Here is a 21,071-nt window from a genome sequence, read left to right as displayed (position 1 = left end):
ATTTATTAAAGTAGATTCTTTAAACCTACACAAGGCTAAACACATTTGACTGTCCTTGGATTTGGATCTGTATGTAAAACATCTCTCCTCCCACCCCCTATTTCATATCAGAGAATTCCTGTCCTTTAATGCTGAATTTCAGTAGCTAAATCTGAGGAAGAGAGCCTTAAGGAACCAGGAAAATTAAACTGCAGGGCTATGAGTGGGTGGTAAACTGTGGATTTCCCGCACTACAGTCACATATGCCAGTTGAAAAAAACATCAGACATTTGGTTCATAGATATCCTTGAAAGATCAACTTTATTTTGGATCTTTATAGTTGTGAACATATTGTTGTCTTTGGTTGCTTTATTAATTCCCCCAAATGATTTCTTTTGCATTTCCTATGCCACCAGTGAGAAAAGACTTCATACCAAACTTTGAATTCTCACCTGCTTCTACCTTTATAATCCCTAACCACTATACAAATCAATCTTAATGGGTCATTAGAGTGACTGAGATCTATAATTATAGTATTACCTTTCATGTGCTTACAGGTACTAAGGGAGGCATTCAGAGAAAGTCGACAGTAAATCTAGTTTACAGCAGATTACGAGTCAAGAAGATCCCTCACAAGAAATGGTCTCGCTAATGGTTGAAATTCAAGCATTGTTCAAGGTTTAACACCAGCAATAAAGATGCTTTAGTTCTTCAACAAATAGTCTAGTTGGCAGCAGGGAAACTGCAAACGATAGGAAGTATTGAATTTGGTGGATAATAATGGGATCTAGTTGTAGGCTGGCGTCTGTCACAGATGTTCCTTTATACTGCAGTGCAGTATATGAACTATTTAGTGTGTGCGGTGCTGCAGCATTGTAAATCTTACTTTCAATTACCTCTGGAAATGTTGATTTTGCATCTGATTTTCACCGGACAGAAATAGCAATTGTTAAGGGTGTGTTCATATTTCATTTTCCAGGAAAAAATCCCAATTTTGATTAAGGGTTGCAATGGATTAGGCTGTCAGTTATTCTTCTCTTGCTGAAATTTTTCATTATTAAAATTCAAGATTAAATATGCAGATATTAGTAAGGAAAGTGAAACAGCTAGCTTTAGCTGCAGAAAATCTAACCTCACATTTTATATTTGTTATTATTAAAGTAATGATTGTAGTTGAATGCATTATTTTTATTCTAATAATTAATCGAATAATTAAGCAGCTAATGTGCTTAGTTGGTCTAGGATTTGGGAAACCCAGATCCTAATCCATCTTCAGCCACAGAAGCTCATTGGGTGACTGGACCAGTCACTCTTTCTCAGCCCAGTCAATCTCCCAGGTTTGATGTTGTGTGAGGAAAAATGGGGAGAATGAGCACTATGTACATTTGTTTATTAATATATTTAGCTTTTTGTGGCTTTCCCTCTATCCAACTATTCTGAGTGGCAAACAAAAGCACACTCTGAAACTATTAAAACATACAATTCATACATATCATTCAAAAAAGAAATGGCTGTTGGAAATTTAAAAATAGGAAACATGATATCAATCCACCCAACCTCATGCCTGGTAAATCTCCAGATCTTCATTGCTTTCTGGAAAGCCAGCAAGGTTGAGGCCAACCTGATCTCAGGTGATAAGGTGTTCTGGAGGGCAGGTGCAGTAGCAGAAAATGAAGACTTCTTGCAGCATGTCAGATGCATTCTTTAATTGACAGGCCTGGATGCCCCTTCTGCTGGATATAAAAGGTGGGTAGAAACTACTGAGGAAAGGCAATCCATCAGCTATCCTGGTTCATGCTAAGAAGGGCTATTAAGGTAATAACCAGTATCTTGAATGGCACCCAGAGGCCTATTCAGACCAAGTATAACTCAGCATAGCAAAGGCTTAACATGGCTATATCCAGAAATGCCCATAATTGCCTTCACCAATGCATTATGTCTTCCGGGTGCGGTTCAAGGTCTTGGTGATGGTTTTTAAGTCCTTACATGGCATGGGTCCGGAATACCTCGGGGACCACCTGCTGCCGGCGTCGACTCCCCTCCGCCCTGTGCGTTCCCACAGAGAGGGCCTCCTCAGGGTGCCACCGGTCAGAGAATGTTGACTGGCGGCCCCCAGGGGGAGGGCCTTCTCTGTGGGCGCCCCGGCTTTATGGAACCAACTGCCGGTTGTGCTCCTGATGGCACCGGATCTTCGCTCCTTCCGGTGTGGGTTAAAGACCCATTTATTCGAACAAGCTGGCCTGGCCTGATGGGGGAATCTTAGGGTTTTAATGGGTTTTACATTTTGATTGTTTTAATTGGGCAATTATTTAATTTTTTTTTTAACTTTTGTATTTCTATTTATATGCCCTGTTCACCGCCCTGAGTCCTTCGGGAGAAGGGCAGTATAAAAATTCAATTAATAATAATAATAATAATAATAATAATAATAATAATAATAATAATAATAATAATAATAATGGACCGTGTGGGTTCCGAAGGTTCTTCGAAGGCAGTCCTGTGTACAGCATATTGCAAAGGTCCATTCAGGAGGGCACTGAAGCAAGAAAACTCTGGGATGAAAGAAGTAAATCAAATAAATTGATGGATATTCCAAGGCCTCTCTTTTTAAAGAATCCTCACTTCTTAGCCGCTGAACAAGAAATGAACTAGAACTACACAATCTTGGATCGGTCATTGCATAGGTGTTTTTTTTTAAAGTTGTAGAATTGGGAGGGGCTTTGCTGAAACTCCATGTTCACAGCAGGAATACACTAGTGTGTGTTGTCCAACATCCTGATGAATATATCCAGTGAAGAGAACCCATCATCTCTTTGGGTCATAGGTTTACTATCAGACTTAGAGGAGGATAGTTCCCCCTCTAACAGTTCATCAAAATTTGTATTTAGTCTTCCCAGCCATCAAAGAAGGGGGCAGGTTGTTATATTGCTCCCCATTTTCTACCCTTTTTCTAGAGATATATTTTTTTAACACCACAGTGGCATGATTGGGGCTGGTGTCAGCATAGAGAGGTTGAAGGGAACACTTCTCTGCCCTGTTTCTGAGTGCTTTCTCACTTTTGATGTGACCTTGGGAAGGTTGCAGATGTGGACAGTAAAATTCGCAAAGCCTTTATTAATCTACTGTGCTTTTTATATTGTCCAAAAATTACTTGGTTATTGGAATAGTAGACCGAAATTAGGGCTTTCTGATTTTGGATTGTCAAGATCTTTCTCTAGCTGAAAAGTGTAATAGTAATGTTTTCACTCTATTTGTAAATTTTCTAAATTGCATAGATGACAAACTTATCTGGAATGATGAGTTTGATTGTGACGATTTTAGGCTGAGGGAAATGCTCATTAATTTTTGTACCTGGGGAGAGAGGAGTTACAAGTTTAGTCTCATTGTTTTTAGCTAGAGCATGGCACTTGTTGCGTTGTGTCCTTAGCGTTGCTGCCAGCTGCATGCTAAAGAAAGCATATGCACTCTTCTTGAAACAGGATGTGAGTACAGCTTTGGGGTGGGTTTCCTGGTGGGTCTCCTGAGGGCTTAAGGAAAAGAAAACCAGTGTTCTATCCGAGACACGTGCACCTACAGCAGGATTGAAGGGACCTCTTGCTGGAGTCCAAATAGAGGATTTATCCTCCACTATAGAAATGACATAAGCTCTAAAGCAAAAGGCTGGACTGATTCTCTTTTAGGAACCTTCCTGCATAATGGGAGCTGCAAATCCTGTCTTGCACACCCTATGTCAGCTATTAAAGAGAGCGAGTGGTACAATTCCAGTGGAGAAAACATCGTAGAGGTAAAGTGAAAACAATTTTCAAGTCCATAAGTTTATTTCTCCAGGTTTCAATATGGGGGTTAAGCCGTTCTTATATCTTTTCCCAAAGACTAGCCATTCTTTTCTTTGTCTGCTGTGCTTCAGATCACAACCTGACAGTCTTTTCACCCACAGTGTGACATACATACAAAGGCAAAGCAATTGAGCTTCTGCTCAGTGGGTGAACAATCTCCCAACCAAAACCAATCTTTCACAGCAGAAAGTATGTGCTGAGCAAGTGTGTTAACTGTGCTCAAAGACAGTGTTTTTCTTGGCTTTATTTATTTATTGGGCTTATCTGCTGCTGCAGTCCAGAAAGATTCAAACGCTGCCATTCCTTTCCTACAGTAAAAGCATTAAAATACAACAAGAGACCCCTTAAAAAACTTACAATAAATAGTAATAACACAAATATATTCAGAGACAAACAAAGGCCACCCAAAATGAAGACATCTAAACACAAACCAGGTTGGGGCTTCTAATTTACATTAGATTCCCTCCCAATATTTTTTTAAAAACTAGGGTTTGACGGCAATCCTAAAACTCAACAGGATTGTTGTGGGAGGGTGGGGAATGGAGATCTAGCCTGATTTTAAATAGCAAATTATCCCAAAAGAAGAGTTTGTGTGTGTGTGTGTGTGTTCAGCACAGAAGACTGACTTCCTTGGGGCTAGGACATGATAATCTTTAAAGGAGGTACCTTTCACTGAGAAGTAGTCCCAAATACAGTAAGTACATATGGCTGGTCAAACTAGCACATTCTTATGCACTCTTTTGAAATATGAATATTTTACATAATCTTTGCACATCGATTTATTATACTCTCCTGTTCTGGGCAATCCAATGTATATAAGCAATGCATATTACGTACATCAGAAAACCTAAATCTTGGCAGTTGTAACTAGTGTAAGATTAGATCTGCTTCACAATCTTATTCCAAAAAGTTTGAAACTTTCTAAAATGTTTTTTTTTGTTAAATGTCCATGTTGAAATACAGAAGGAATAATTGCCTTGAAAATAAGGTCTCAACCTTGGCTACCATACCTAGAATCCTACAGAATTCTATAATTAATAGTTTAATTTTAAATTAATCCAATTTCTATTCCTATTTCTAGCAGGACTACCCAATTCTGTAAAAGCTTTGTTCCCTATGCCATCCATCTGGTAAACTCTCAAGATTCGTTTTTCTCGCCATGTACATAATCCAAACTAGACTGAGTTGTTTCTCTGTGCCCTATAATATGTCTGTGTGTGTGTGTGTGTGTGTGTGTGTGTATATATATATATATATATATATATATATATATATATATATATATATATATATATATACATATATATATATATATATATATACACACACACACACACACATACATACATACATACATTATTTATTTATTTATTTATTTATTTATTTATTTATTTATTTATTCGGTTTATATACCGACCTATTCCCAAAGGACTCAGGGCGGTTTACAAGGCAAAATTTAAAAACAATCCAATATAAAATTAAAATAAATTAAATTAAGTCTAGCCGCAAAAATTAAATCACAATTTAAAAATATTAAACCCCTCAGTCCATGTGGTGTATATTGGAGGTGGTGACTCTTTTGAGAGCTGTATGCAACAAAATTTCATTTTAATGTATGCCGATTAGTGTACATTCAAAGTGACAATAAAGTTATTCTGTTATTCTATTCTTCATTTGGGGTTGCTTCTATTGAGATCCCTAGGGCAAGCTAAGTAAACTTTGATTCGGATTTAATGAGCTTCCAGGAGTCCTTATTTTTTAAAATAATTTTTACCACTGTGTCTACATCAAAATGCATTGTCAGGTCTTTTCAGCATTTGGGGTTTCAATCTCCTAACTGGTCCCTGGACTTCAGCTCCAAAGATTTGCTCTGGAGATGCCATCCCTTGATGGCTCATGAATTCACCTATTCCTAAAGTTCTTCCTGCTCTGTTCATGTTCTGCCTGTGGATATGCAAGAAGGAATACATATTTCTGCCATGTATAACTTAGCTACAAGCTAAATTTTGACTAAAAGGAGGAACAAAATGAGATAAGGGAAAGGCCCTTAAGAACGAGACAAAGCTAAGAAAAGATCACAGGCAATGATACCCCTCATCCTTTGCTATTATGGCCCAGATTTATATATTCTAGGTCATTCATAAATGTGAATGGCTGGTGATTCTCAGTTTAATGTTCCCGAAAGAGCAATAGTATAAAGTATCGACGCTTTGGATGCATGTTGCAAAATTATACAACACTGGCTGCTAAAACATAAGAGCGTATGTGATAAAACTAGGAGTATCTCTCTTAACACTTTCATCAAGACTTTGTAATAATAAAAAGAACAAACAACCTTCTGAGTCATGTGAAATGGGAATGTCTGTTGTTTAACTATTCAAACTCAAGCCATTTTTTTAAAAAAAATGTACAAAGGATTAAAAGCTTGAAATCTTTAAGCAAGCTTTAGTGTGGCTTCTTAAAAGGCAAAAATATAAAGCCTTCAACCTCAATGCTCTAGGCACCCACCTGTCACTTTCCTCTTTCTACATAATTGTCAGTTTTTATTGATCCTTTTAATCCCTTTTTCTTTGAAAATCTGTTGCCAGCTGATATTTTTTGCCACCAAAAGAACTCTTTCTCTTTTTAAAGTGTGCATCCCCACAGGTAGTCTCACGCTGAGAGCTAAACTGTGGCTAACAATTTTAATTTGCTTTCTTGTGAGCATTAATGGCCTCTACTTGGGTTTAAAGTTTAGGTGATGCAGGAGAATTCTATAAAGTTAAGACTGATTCACAGGTAAGTCCTTTTCAAATTTTTGGATCATGCCTTTAGGCCACTATGCAATATCCCAGTTCATTAATAGAATGCATCTCCTCTTTTTCTAAACAGAAACACATTTTAAGAAAGTAGAAACTGTGGGAGGAAAGAGAGAGAAAAAATAATGAAGAGGCACAGAAGTTACAAATGTTAAAGACGTTTATTTACATTTTTTTTTTAAAAAAGTACAGCATCTGATTTTAAGATAATGTATAACATAAGAATAAAGCTCTTTATTTACAAAAATACAATTTTCATATGAATGAAAGCTTTTGAATAAATTAAACTAGCACTGGAGCCAGTCGGTGAATGTCCCATCTTTGATTCTTCTCAAGTACAAGACAGCAGTGGAAGTCAAGAGCCACAACAGATGATCCTAGTTTCTAGTTTGCCTTCTTTCAGGACTGATCATCTTGGGATTCAGAGCTTTGCCTGGGAGAGTCAAAACTGCATCCTGAGCCTTAGGGGTCTATTGGGCATTTGGCACGCTAAGTCCCTAGCAGGAGGCCCATGCACCCAGCTGAATCCGTCCGCCTTCTCTAAGCCCTTTCATTGCATTGTCAGGGCGTTCAAACCAAATTTTCATGCTCATTTTTCTTCATTACAGCCCTACAAATTGTAAAATTGACTTTTCACCTTGTCTGTAGCAGCAAATCTGTCCTTCCCGGCCTCCCCCTCCCTTTCCTAAATCATATTGTTGCCCCACCCCCAAGAGCTCAGGACTGAAAAGGAAAGAAACAAAAAGGCGATTTGTGAAATGTAGAAAAGTGCAAAAGGGATGGAGTGGTAGAAGAAAAATCTTTAAAAAGAGAGTGTAGCGAAATAAAGCTATACTCCGGGCTAAAGCCTGCTTCTATAGCAGCTGGGGGAGGTTTGTTCGAAAGGCTAGGTTATAGGCCAGCCTAAACACTGCTTTATCACAGACTCCCTATCTTGTTGTACAATATATGCACACACTTCCAGTGTTGTTCACCCTTGACTTTTAGGATGGGAAAATACAGGACTTTTCATATTTCAGAAATCATGGTACAATTTCCCCAGGCTGCTTGTTGTACCTAGAGAAAAACACAGCTGGACCAAGTCCCCAGAATAAGCACTGGCTGCTTGGGAACTTTTGCTTGTGGAAGGCGAATACCCTTGATATCACGGTTGCCTTCTGCCTTCTAATGGTACTGCACAAAACAAGCTGTATTCTGCAGCAAGTCTTTGGGCAGGCTGTGGAAGGAGAAGAGACTGTCACCGGGCACAGAACAATAGTCTTCAGAGGTGGCTGGGCTGCTGGGACTTGAAGTGCAGGCAGAGAGGGAAGAGGTGGCAGGAGATGCTGTGGAAATCCAGGACCCAGCATCACTGCCAGGGCTGGGTGGATCGGTGGAACCCAAGAAACCAGGCAGCATCATCTCTTTGGGGGCTTTCTGAAGGCACTGATCAGCCAGCCGTAGGGTTTCCGAAAGGGCCCAGATGTAGTTGTAGGCAAAGCGCAGGGTCTCAATCTTAGTCAACTTAGTATCATCTGGAAAAGTGGGCAGGACGCTCCGGAGCTCATCCAGGGCCGCGTTGAGATTATGCATTCGATTCCGTTCCCTGTCGTTGGCTTTGACTCGCCTGGTCTTTTTGATGGTGTGAAGGACAGCTTCGTTCTTGACCTTGGTGCGTCCCCTTCGCCTCTTTCCCCGTTCTTTCTCTTCTTCGCACCTCTGGGAGCGAGGCTCTGGGGAGGCAACGTGTTTGGGAAAGGCCAGGGAAGGGATCTGTAGGTCCCCGAGGCTCCCTTCATCATCTGTGATACAAAAGGACACGTCACTGCTGTTGTCAAGGTCAGAGTAGCTGGTCTCCAAAGCAGAGGACATCCTGTGAGGCAAAAGGTGGAGTGAGTGGCTGTAAGGCTGTTCTGTATACTCAGAAAATGTGACGACGCAGCTCCCATCACCCACAACCAGTAGGAACAGACAGGTTTGGAAGCCCGCTGGTTGGTGAAGAAGGATGATTTCAGCTGAAGGTGAAACAGGAGAAAAGTGAAAAATGAGGAACAACGGAAAAGAGGAAATATTTTTTAAACAAAGAAAAAAAAATACTTGTTAAAACAAGTTTCTAAGATAAGCAAGCTGGGATAGCAGTTGGTAAAACTTTCCAAAAAATGAAGTCCGGAATTTAAACTTAGAACCAAACAGAGTTTTTGTACTGGGGTCGTCCCCGCTCAAGAATGATTGGAAGTCCGAGTGTATCTTTTTTTTTTTTTGAGCGTAATCCAACCGAATTGCAACCTTTCCCTATCTCAGCACCTATCCAAAAAGCCAGCTAGCAAATTGCTTTCCTGCCTGCGTTTCTGGCTCATACTCACTTCAAGCGCGCTCAAGGCGGCGGTGCGCGCATACGACGCTCGCTCGCCCGGCCGCCCGCCAGCCCAGCTTCCCAACGTTAATTTGGAGACTTGGGGAAACCCGGACTTCTGCTGAAAGCGAGAGGAGAGGACACGCGACAGCCCTCGTCTTGCGGAGGGATCTCGGCCGCGATCAAATCGCGCGAGCGGCGAGTTTGGCACACGACTGGCCTCAGATATCTTATATACCCTGTAAAACAATAGAATCTCACCCCTCGCCGCCCCCCCCCACCACCACCACCCCGCCCGCTCCGCAGCTCTTCCACCTCCCCCCCCTCTACTCCTTCTTTTGCGCGATTCCCCCCCTCCCCCCCCCCGCGAGCTCTGGCGGCATGAATGAATCAAGGCATCAGGTCTGCCCCGTGCTGCACTTTCCTTCGTTTGCATAATTTATGTGCCGAGGATTCCGTTCTCTCCCGGGAGTGTGCCTATAATTACGGCGGCCCAATGGGCAGCGCGCACCGGCGGCGAGCCACGTGAGCTCTCACTAGGGCTAAGCCTCCTTTGAGCTTCATTAGTCTATTAAAAGAGGAGGGAGGGAGGGAGGAGGAGGAGGAGGGAGGAACAAAGTGATTAGCCTTCGGGCCGGAGGCACAAGCCCCCCCCCAAAAGGAGCCCTGGCGAGCCGGCCCCTCCCGCTCGGAAGAGAGCATTGCCGGCCATTCAACCTTGCGCCAAACGGGCAATTGGGGAGGGCGCGGGGGGGGGGCAGCGACGGCGCCCGCTTGGCTTTTTCGGGTCTCTCCCCCCCTTTTTTTTGTCTTCGATTTGATTTGATTCCTTTTTTTGGGGGGGGGGGGAAAGGCTCTTTGCTGAGCCTCGGTGAATGAAGCCCGACGTGATCGGGCTGAAGGCATCAGGAACTACAAAAGCCACGTCGCCGGCCTGGGGACCTCGACCCTGCCCGTTGAATAGAATGAGGAATAAATATAATCGCGATCATAATAGTGTCAAAGGGGGCATCGCGTTCCTGTCCATTCTCTTCTACCTGCCGCGATAGATGCAGCGGAGGAGGGGAGGGGGAGGAGGAGGAGGGGGTGGGTGGATTTCTAATTAGCGGCTCTGAAATGCGGCGCGTCTTAATTCCCATTTGGCGAGAAATGTCCCTTGACTTGTCTTTAGGAAACTTTCAAGAATAGCCGGGAGGGCTCTTAGTTTTCCACGAAAAAAAGAAGGAAAAAAACAACAAGACGTTACTACGGCTTATTTTCGGTTGAGACCATAAGCGTTTACTTTTTGCATAGTTCAAAACTCTAGAATAAAACAAACAGGCACACCTTCTTTTCTAATCCATTCTACTTGCCTATGAAGAAAAATAATATAATAATAATAATGTGGATTTATCCTCTTTCGGGGTTCCGTACACTTCCTTTATTTTGCCGTTTGCAATGTATGGCTCGGAGGTGTATTTTCGCATTTATCGAGTTAAAAGGGGCTTGGGATTAAAACACGGCGGAATATTTGGTTTTAAGTTGTTGTAAATCCAGTGTAAGAGGTTAAAAAGCGTTTTGTCCAAGTTCGTTTGGGATAGTAATAGTTTCACCCCGCTGCCAAGTTCTATTTGGAAAGCAGGCAATATAACTTTGCTTGATTACATACTACAGTTATTTTATTTTATGAAACTATTTCTTTTGCTTGGTGTTTTAGAATGATAGACTCCCATATAATAAAATTATCATCCAGCATAGAGTGTAACTAGAAAAATAACAAAAATAGAAGGAAAGGGTGGGGGAGATGGCACAGTAGAAAAGCATCACTAAAATGCTCTCAGGAAAAGCTCAGTTTTTAACCACTCTTTTACAGCCACCAAAAGTCTTGTAGGGTTTGGTTTGGTTTGATAACAACACAGAAGTGATTTGCTATTACCAGTGCTTTTTTTGTAAAAGAAAAAGGTGCCGGAACTCACATGTCATACAACCCACCTTGCCTACCCTACAAGGTTCCATCCCAAAAAAGGTGCCGGAACTCCGTTCTGAGCGTTCTATGAGAAAAAAAGCCCTGGCTATTACCTTCTGATTTTTTTTCAGCTTCCTAGATTGGGTTCCTAGGTGTCTTATCTAGTACTAATCAGGTTTGGGTTTGTTTTTGTTTTTTTAGTTTTTTGAGGTTAGACAAGGACAGCTGCATGCTACTATCTGAAGTGGTTGAGTAAGTGGAACAATCAAAGTGAAACGATGAAGGATATTAATGTAAAAATATTGTTACACAGATGTAGACTACACCTGTGAGTGATGTATTCAGTTAGGTGGAATGCACTCCCATACAAATGCACTAGGGTATAAATTTTAGCAGAGTGACCCTTCCTTAACTCAAGTTCTTTGCTTTGAAATGCTGCATCCTAAAGCTAAAAGCCCTATTGTGATCAATTAGTTTTTACCACTAAGGAGCTAGATGGCACCACTAAGCCAACCCTGTTTATAGGCTACACGGGGAGATTAAAATCCAACAAAAGCGTTTTGGAAGAAGGCAAAGGCAAAACCACTTTGATATTGTTGTCAGAATACAATATGGATGTGTTCATGGAATCGTCAGGAGTTGAGCTTGACTCAAAGGACTTTTGAGTACTTTTTCCTTACGTCTACAAAAGAGGGTGTTACATCCCATTCCTCCCCTTCCCCCCCTTCAGTTCAATCATGTACGATTCTCAGAGACTGCTTGGGAAAGTCTTGGCAAGGTTTTTCAGAAGTTGTCAATAGTAAATTCTCCTTCATTTAATATTCTGAAATTGAGACCAGTTACCAATGTTTTTTTTCCTTCCAGGATGCCAGTCAAATGGACTTTCTTCCAGATTCTACCTTACATTGCTTCCCTCTCCCAGCTTCCGTTGTCCATGCTGTCTGTCATCTATTAGCATCCCATAGTGGCCTTTCAACACTTCTTGACTTTGTTTAATTGGCTTCTTTTTCTTGGTGGAAAAGATCCTGGTAGAACCATTAGTAGAGAAGTAGAATATGAAAGTGTTATAAAATGCATATTGTAAATAAGTATTGTTAAACACGGTTTTATAATCCCTCTAATTTGTAATTGTTTTTGTCTTATAAAGAAATAATGTAAATGGTTATTTTGTAATAATAATGAACAGTACTATCTTTTCCCCTGATGCATTGGATATAGACCAAGGAAATCCAGATTCAAGTTTTCATGCCACCATGGAACTGGCCGATGTTTTCAGGCTTACCCATCTCAGCCAAAACTGCTCCTCAGGATTGTTGTCTTCCTGTGTGCCAGCTTGAGTTGCCTCAGAAGTATTGTGAGAGAAATGTAATCAATTAATCAGACAATCAATGACCCAGTCAAGCTTTTTATGAGGAGACCACTATTTTCATTTTATAAGTTGGGAAATTCTGTAATGTTGCAAGTTTCTGGACTTCCACTTTCAGTTATGTCCATTTCTTCCCTCCCTGTTACAAATGGGAACTGTCACATTTTTATTATATTTGAAGTAGAAAAGTAACTTTCACAGCTTTTCACACTGCGGGCCAACTAGTTCAAAATGATTCTATATTTTTTTTCCTAATCATCTATTATCTATAGTTGTACATGTGTTTATATGCAAGCGTAGCTTTTAACAAACTTTCTCATTTACGCTTAGGGCAGTTATTTAAATCGATTTTTATTTTCATCCAATCAGATCTGAAACAGAAAAATAAAAAGCATGAACCTATTGCCTGGTATGAAGCATACCATCTTCAGATTTTTTAATATATATTTTTGCCAAAGTATGCCATGTATGCAATTTATTTGGAGCATCTGTTTAGTGAATCCTTATGAATTGTACATACTCTGAAAGAATGAAGATGGATTTATTAGCAAACAAAAAAGTGCTAAATGAATAATTCGGTTGCGCTCAGTAGCAAGCAGTGTACGTACTTATTTTGTGAATAAATTGTTTTGCCAGCAAAGATTGTTCTTCTTAGGCTTTTTGGGCTTCCTTCATTGGAAGTCAATTGCAGAATATTCATTGACTTATCAAAAATCAAGATTAGACATTTGGCTTGAAAACATTTTAAAGAGATTGGCTTCGTGGCTTGGATTTCTGTTTCTCTGAATAAAATTTTGAAGGCATTATTTCCATGGCAACAAAATTATTTTTATTTACTCTCTGTTTTGATAAGTAGGTATTGGTACAAATAATATACAAATAAGAGTGGCCAAGACTGACTTATTTTAAAGTAAGCTTTGTTATGGAATAAGCTCAACTATTTATTTTCATTTTTTTAAAAAAAATAAGATAATAATAATAATAATAACAATAATAATAAAGTTGGAAGGGACCTTGGAGGTCATCTAGTCCAACCCCCTGCTCAGGCAGGAAACCTTATACCATTTCAGGCAAATGGCTGTCCAGTCTCTTCTTAAAAACCTCCAGTGTTGGAGCATTCACCACCTCTGGAGGCAGGTTGTTCCACTGGTTAATTGTTCTGTCAGGAAGTTTCTCCTTAGTTCTAGGTTGCTTCTCTCCTTGACTAGTTTCCATCTGTTGCTTCTTGTCCTGCTTTCAGGTGCTTTGGAGAATAGCTTGACTCCCTCTTCTTTGTGGCAGCCCCTGAGATATTGGAACACTGCTATCATGTCACCCCTCACTCTTCTCTTCGTTAAATTACACATACCCAATTCCAGCAACCGTTCCCTATATGTTTTAGCCTCCAGCCCCCTAATCATCTTTGTTGCTCTTCTCTGTACCCTTTCTAGAGTCTCAACATCTTTTTTACATCGTGGTGACCAAAACTGGATGCAGTATTCCAGGTGTGGCCTTACCAAAGCATTGTAAAGTGATATTAGTACTTCACTTGATCTTGATTCTATCCCTCTGTTAATGCAGCCTAGCACTGTGTTGGCTTTTTTGGCAGCTGCAGCACACTGCTGGCTCATATTGAAGTGATTGTCTACTAAGACTCCGAGATCCCTCTCACAGTTACTACTATTGAGCAAGGTACCACCTATACTATACCTATGCATTTGATTTTTCCTGCCTAAGTGTAGAACCTTACTTTTTTCACCATTGAATTTCATTTTGTTAGATAGTGCCCAGTGTTCGAGTCTGTCCAGATCCTTCTGTATCTTAAGCCTATCTTCTGGAGTATTGGCTATTCCTGCCAGCTTGGTGTCGTTTGCAAATTTGATGAGTTCCCCATCTATCCCCTCATCCAAATCATTAATGAAGATATTGAAGAGCACTGGGCCCAGAACAGAGCCCTGGGGCACCCCACTACACACTTCCTTCCATGTAGATGCGGTTCCATTGAGGACCACATGCTGAGTACGGCCTGTCAGCCAGCTATGAATCCATCTGGTGGTAATGCTATCTAACCCACATTTTTCTATCTTATCAAGTAGTAGGTTGTGATCTACTTTATCGAATGCCTTACTGAAGTCCAAGTAAATTATATCTACAGCATTCCTCTGGTGCACTAGTTTTGTCACTTGGTCAAAGAATGTAATAAGATTTGTCTGGCATGATCTGTTTTTGACAAACCCATGTTGACTTTTAGTGATGACTAAAGGTGTTCGCTGATTTGTTGTTTGATTATCTTTTCCAGAATCTTCCCAGGTATTGAGGTCAGGCTGATAGGTCTGTAGTTTCCTGGATCTATTTTTTTCCCTTTTTTGAAGATGGGAACTACATCAGCTCTCTTCCAGTCCTCTGGTAGTTCCCCAGTGCTCCAGGAACTATGAAAAATATAGTTCAGTGGTTCTGAGATCACGTCTGCCAGTTCCTTGAGAACCTTGGGGTGTAATCCATCTGGTCCTGGTGATTTGAAGTCGTCTAGGCTGGACAGGTGCTCACTTACCATTTTCTTGCCTATCTTAACTTGCATTTCTAATCTGTTTTTTATGCCACTGGTTTGGGTAGGTTGGACTGTTTTTTCCCTTTGTGTAAAGACAGATGCAAAAAACGAATTAAATAGTTCTGCTTTCTCCCTATTGCTTGTCACCTTCTTGGCACTTTCCCCCACTAATAGACCAATCATTTCCTTAACTTTTTTCTTGTTTTTTATATGTTGAAAGAAGCATTTTTTGTTATTTTTGACTTTGGTTGCAAGCCTTAGTTCATTTTGAGCCTTAGCTTTCCTCACTTCATCTTTGCAGGCACGGGCTATTTGCTGATATTCTGACTTAGTTATGTGCCCCTCTTTCCAATTCTTATACTTGTCCTTTTTATCTTTCAATTTATCAGAGAGTTCTTTATGCATTCATATGCAGTTATGCAGTTCTCATGCCCAGATATTTTGGTAACATCCTAATGCTAATAATCGACAAACTCCAGAAGCTTTTTTGTGTGAAACAATTACAGATTGTCTTCATTTAGTGATTCCCTTGTTTAGTGAACATTTGCAGTTACGATACTGATAAAAAGGTAATTGTATGACCAATCCTCACATTTATGACCTTCACAGGTCTGTAAAGCAAAGGTAAGCTGAAGTAAGATTGTAAGCACAATTTCAGTTTCATTTAGTGAATGCTTTGCTTAACAACAGAGTTGATTGGTCATGATTGCAATCACTAATCAAGGACTATCTGTTGAATTTTTTTGTAGAATTGATTGTCTTGACAGAAGAGTTTAATATACAGTCAGTTCTATTGTTTAAGTGGATTGCAGAAAATACAATGGTATATTTTTAAAGTGTCCTTCACAAAGTATTAATAAATTATCACATAAATAATTTCATTCTTTTTTCCTACTTTCCCTTGGTATTTATTATGAGGACCTAATAAAATTTTAAAGTTTTCTGTTCTCTGAATTTGAATAAATTGCTATCATATGCTTATCTAGTTCACAACAGTTTATATAATGCTTAATTTATTCCCTCTCTCTCTCTCTCCTTCCCTTCCTCCCCCTCTCCCACTCTGGACATCTATCACATCCCTTGCTTCATAATGCTCAAGATTTAATTTGATGTAAAATTGTCCAGAATCTCCTACCCAAAATTGATGTAGGAGTGTGCTCATATACAACATAATGAATAAGGTTTACAGAAATAAGGTTTACATTTTTGGAGGAAATTAACTTTTAATTTCTAACTATTACACTTTAAAAGGGATGAATAGGAGAAATCTTAAGGGCCCTTCCGTTTCAGTAATTCTGTTTTTTTATTTTGTGTGAGGATTAGTGTTTACTTTTAGATGGGAAATATTTTCTTTAGAATCTTATGCTTTCATAATTCATAATTAAGAGCAGAATACATAATTCTTTCCTCCTTTTTCAGTCAGCTGACCAGGCTCATTTTTCAAATAATTCTGACAACCAGGCCTTTTCAATCCATGCATTTTTTTATTGTTCTGTATTCCCATTTGAAGCCTCACAGATTTTGAAAGTGATTCTAAAACATGCCCATTAGCAACTTCAGTAAGGGACGCGGTGGCTCAGTGGGTTAGGACGCTGAGCTTGTCGATCAGAAGGTCGGCAGTTTGGCGGGTTGAATCCTGAGTGCCGCGTAATTACGTGCCTGTTACTTGTCCCAGCTTCTGCCAACCTAGCAGTTCGAAAGCACATTTATTTTATTTTATTTTATTTTAATTTTATTTATATACCGCCCTTCTCCCGAAGGACTCAGGGCGGTGAACAGGGCAAGCATAAAAAAAATACACAGAGTTACAAAAGTTAAAAAAGGATTAAATATATGCCCACTAAAAACAGTAAATACAAATATTAAAATAACAATAAAAAACCCCACCCATCCCCCATCAGGCCAGGCCGGCTTGTTCAAATAAGAATGTCTTTAGATCGCGACGGAAGCATTTTACTTGCATAAAAATGCAAGTAGAAAAATAGGGACCACTATGGTGGGAAGGTAACAGCGTTCCATGCGCCTTTGGCGTCTAGTCATACTGGCCATATGACCACGGAGACGTCCTCAGACAAGCGCTGGCTCTTCGGCTTTGAAACAAAGTTGAGCACCGGCCCCTAGAGTCGGAAACGACTAGCACGCATGTGCAGGGGAACCTTTACCTTTTTACCTTTACAGTGGGATTAATTTCAGAACACTCAATAGCCAAATAAATTGTGGGAACAATCTGGTTCTGAATCCAGGGAATGTAAGTGAGGAAATGATCAAATGGATATTAGTTAAACAAAAATATTGCTCAAGAAATTTTTTTTATAAGAACTTAATCCTTTCTTTGCTTCTTGATAGTGCATTTTAAGAAGCTGTCCTTCATATTGCTGGATACCTTGTACACTGTTTTCCAAATCCACTGAGAATTGTCCAAGTGAACCGGAAACTTCAGGGTCTTTTTGCAGAGAGCACATCTGAATCACTGTACAGTTGAGTGGCTGCATGACCACATAGAGAGATGGAGACTCTTGTATAGGATCATTCAGAAAGCTAAAGGTTGTTTCATGCAGTTTACCCAACCTTCTCTTTTCCAAAGCACATGGCTAAATTCCCCTTAAAAGGTAGGTTCCTGAAGACCAGGCTGCACATAATAAATGATACTACTTATGAAAGACTGATAACTTTTTGGAAACTTTTCTTGCTACCTGAATTTGTCATTTGGTTTGTATTGTATCGTCTTCCATGATATGAGTGGACTGGTTAAATGTCCATATTGACTTAAGCAGTTATAAGTAAACCGGTGGCTATATTTCCAACAGTTCAATACCTGGCTACACAAGGAATCAGTTCTTCTTCTTCTGTTGATACAGTAGACTTGAAGCTTCCACTATAGTCTGCTGACATCTCTAAATGGGTTTCTTTCTTTCGATTGAAATGGTACCATCTTCTGAGAAAGATGCTCATATGATATGTCTACTGAGACGGACACCACCCATAAATCTGGCCAGAGTTGTTCCATTTTTAAGGATGAGCACACAAAATATTTTTCAAATTATTTTTCAACTAAGTGACAGAAATGCAAATTCAAAATCAATTTCATTGAGGAAATTTTCATTCCAGATAATACATAATCTTTGAAGGCACTTGAAATGTTATGCTAGTCTCTGGAAGTTGTTCTTAAAATAGAGTTAACCTTTCCTTCTCTCAGTCATTTATATGCACTATGTAAAATAATAATTCAAGCCAAGTGACAAATTTACCAAATTTACAGCAAAACCATCTTCTAGTCTCTTGCATTTTTTTTGCATTTAACTACAGTAAGAAATCAGAAATGAGGTAACTATAGTTCAGTATTTCCTTTATCTTATTTTATACACATTTTAGAACTTAACTAAATTATGGTTGCCTATGAACGCAATGTATTTTTCTTTCAGCAATTAAAATGTTTTAATGAGACAACCATAAAATCAACCATTAATTATTTTGTTTCAAAAACTTCTCTGTCCTTTTGAGGCAGGTCTATTTAGAAATAGTTTAGAGAGTAGCCTGCAGTTTTATTCTTTCGCTGGTATTATATACAAGAGTGGAGAAGTCATTTATAAATAATTACACAATGTTTTGGGTCTTTGGGCTTGTATAATATATCAAAGCGATTAGTACATGCATTGTTCCATTGTAAATGGGTTTTTTCCCCCTTTTGCTTCCTTTCACTTTCACTTGCCTTGTATTCTAACCAAACCTTTTCCTTTAAATCCTTTGTCTGTCATTCTTTTGGCGTGTTACAGTGCTGGGGAATTGTTCTTATTCAAACACTCACAGCATGTGTAAAGAAAGCCACTGCTGTCGCATCTTAAGTTTTTACCATAACTTCTTGGGGATTTTTCTCCTACTTTTTCCAAGCAATTTTTTTTTGTGGTGGGGGGAGGTAAAGAATAATGATAATATTTTCCCATTGTTGCTGCTTTGATATATCTGATAGACCTAGAGAGAAAGTTAGAGTGTTCAAAGTCTCTTTTCCTTGGTGGCATCTTTTGTTCTGAAGAACAGAAAAGTAGAGAACTCTGCAGCAAGTGATAACCATTGGCTGGGTTTTGTCCCCTGTAACAATATTCCCATTCCACCGTGGATTTTATGGTTATCAAAGTCTGTGTTAGAAGAGGGGGAAGTTAACGGGGGATACCAGGGTATTTAACTTATTTCTTTTATGAGCCGCCTAAACAATACATTTTCAACCCAAACAATATCTGAGCCAGAGTAGCAGTTTCAATGTCAGTCATGCTCTCAGCAGTTGAAAATAAATGATCTTAATGCAGGACAGTGTGTAAGTATCTCACCCCCCACTCCAATTCCCAAATGACAAATGAGGCCATTTAAAAAGACACTTTAAAGATAGAATGAGCGGTATTTGTAGATCCAGCTATATTTTAGTCACCGCATACACTGCCATAATGCAATGTCTATAAATTCGAAAATAGTATAGTCTGCAAAGCAACAACAACAAAGGAAGCAAACACAAACACAAACATATACACACAGTTGCATTGTGCTGAAGAAGTCCCTAGTCCAGGGATGAAAAGAGCTAGCCAAGAGGATCCTCCAAGGAGACTGTCTGATGGGATTAAGCCTGAGATAGGATTGCAATTCAATGCCTGGCCACGTGAGAGACGAGGGACGGGCGGGGGGGGGGGGAAGGACTACTTTGTTTTTGTTTTTTTTTTAAGTTTCAACAGCGCTAATCCATGTTATCCAAGAGAATCAGGCCAGGGAAAATGGTGGGGAAGATGGAAGAGAAAGAGAATAAAAATGTGATAAAATGAATAGATATTTATTGATGCTTGGCCTAGTTTCTTTTCTGTAAGTTTTAGAGTTTTAAGAAAGACTATTGGTTTACTTGTTGGAAATAATTATGAAACAAGAAAAGAATAAGAAAGAAAACAAGGAAGGAAGGAAGGAAGGAAGGAAGGAAGGAAGGAAGGAAGGAAGGAAGGAAGGAAGGAATCATTATAAAGTAAGGCCAAAATAGGGTAGCTTCCAAATAAAGAGAGAGAGAAGAGAGAAGGAAAAGGAACTATGGTACTGAGCACGTTTATTTTCCAAATGGCAAGATGACCAATAAATACTCTGATCTCCTATGGTTCCCCCCCCCCAAACCTTCCTTTCAGAGAGAACATATTCAGCTGGAACTTTTAAATGAGAAATTTATGCTCAGAAGAAAAACATCCTCTGTGTAGTAAATAATTGTGAAGTGGACGTTTAAGGGGGGAGTAGAGTGATTGGGGATCTGCATAACTTTACTTCAGGTTAATATCAGAATTTCTTGGGTAGCATTTAGCAATCTGTCAAGGCCCCAAACCTGTTTACATATGAACAGTCTCCCAGCAGATGAATGCCCTCGGCTTTCTTGCTCCCTTCTTCCTCTTGGCTCTCCCCCCACTTCCCTCAGAAGGGAAGGATTTGCTGCCATTTGCATAGCAGGTGCTTGATTCTTCATTCTTCGTTAAAGAAGTTTTAATATGGGATAAATTGGCAGGAATTAGGGGAGGCTAGAAACAAGGCAAGGAAGCATAGAGGCTTTGCTCAGCCGGTCTGAAAGAAAACAAAGTTTGGAACAGATAACTGAAGGAAGAATAATTGTTGAAAAAAAAACAGGCTCTGCACTTTACATTGGCCTTATTAAAAGCAACCCAACTTTCTTCTTCTGACCTATTAAAAATCAAGTTTGCACTTGGTAAAGCCAGAATCTTAAAGAAGACAGTAGTATGATTTACTGACCAAAATATCTCTGAATCAGAAACACTGGTTGGAGAGTTTAAAATATTAATTCCTGGCATAATCCCTTGATTTGGCATTGTAGAAATACTGCAATCTCAAGGGATTTTATTTGTTTGTTTCCTCTTTGCCCATCCTTTAAAGAAAAGAGGAGGGTAGAGAAGTCTTGTCATGCACAGGAGACGAAAGGAGATGAAGATCTGAAATTAAAATTAATGCTTTCAGTGCTGTTATAATTTACAAGAAGTGGCATCCAAAGAGGGCAGTCAGAAAAGTTCTGACTACAGAACTTTTTATGTGCAACACACAATGTATGGAATGTGGCTTCAATCATGCAATCATAGTCTTTTTGGATTCTGCCCCCCCTTCCCCCATCCCCTACTTTCAAGTCTGGCATGGGATAATTGTCTTCCATTTTGAAAGCAGAATATATTGGAAGGAAATGCTGAGAAAGGCATGCTAATGGATAGAGGGCAGAGACCTTAAATGTTGTATGTTCCTGCAACAGTTGTGACAATCAGGCCCTCGATA

General features: G+C 39.6%; 1 protein-coding gene across 1 annotated transcript; it reads right to left on the bottom strand.

Annotated features, from left to right (window-relative positions):
• Nucleotides 1-7,777: 7,777 nt before the first annotated feature.
• Nucleotides 7,778-8,993, bottom strand: NEUROG1 (neurogenin 1; the record flags this gene model as incomplete). The annotated part of the gene is made up of 2 exons (XM_083352109.1): nucleotides 8,956-8,993; nucleotides 7,778-8,465 (listed from the first exon to the last, which is right to left on the bottom strand). The coding sequence occupies exon 2, from the start codon at nucleotides 8,462-8,464 to the stop codon at nucleotides 7,778-7,780; it is 687 nt and encodes a 228-aa protein (XP_083208235.1). The 5' UTR covers nucleotide 8,465; nucleotides 8,956-8,993.
• Between the last annotated feature and the right edge of the window lie 12,078 nt (nucleotides 8,994-21,071).

The sequence above is a fragment of the Vipera ursinii genome, assembly GCF_947247035.1.
Source record: "Vipera ursinii genome assembly, chromosome: 2".
Classification (NCBI taxonomy): domain Eukaryota; kingdom Metazoa; phylum Chordata; class Lepidosauria; order Squamata; family Viperidae; genus Vipera; species Vipera ursinii.
Note: the sequence above shows the minus strand (reverse complement) of the source record. Positions and strands in the feature narration are given on the sequence as shown.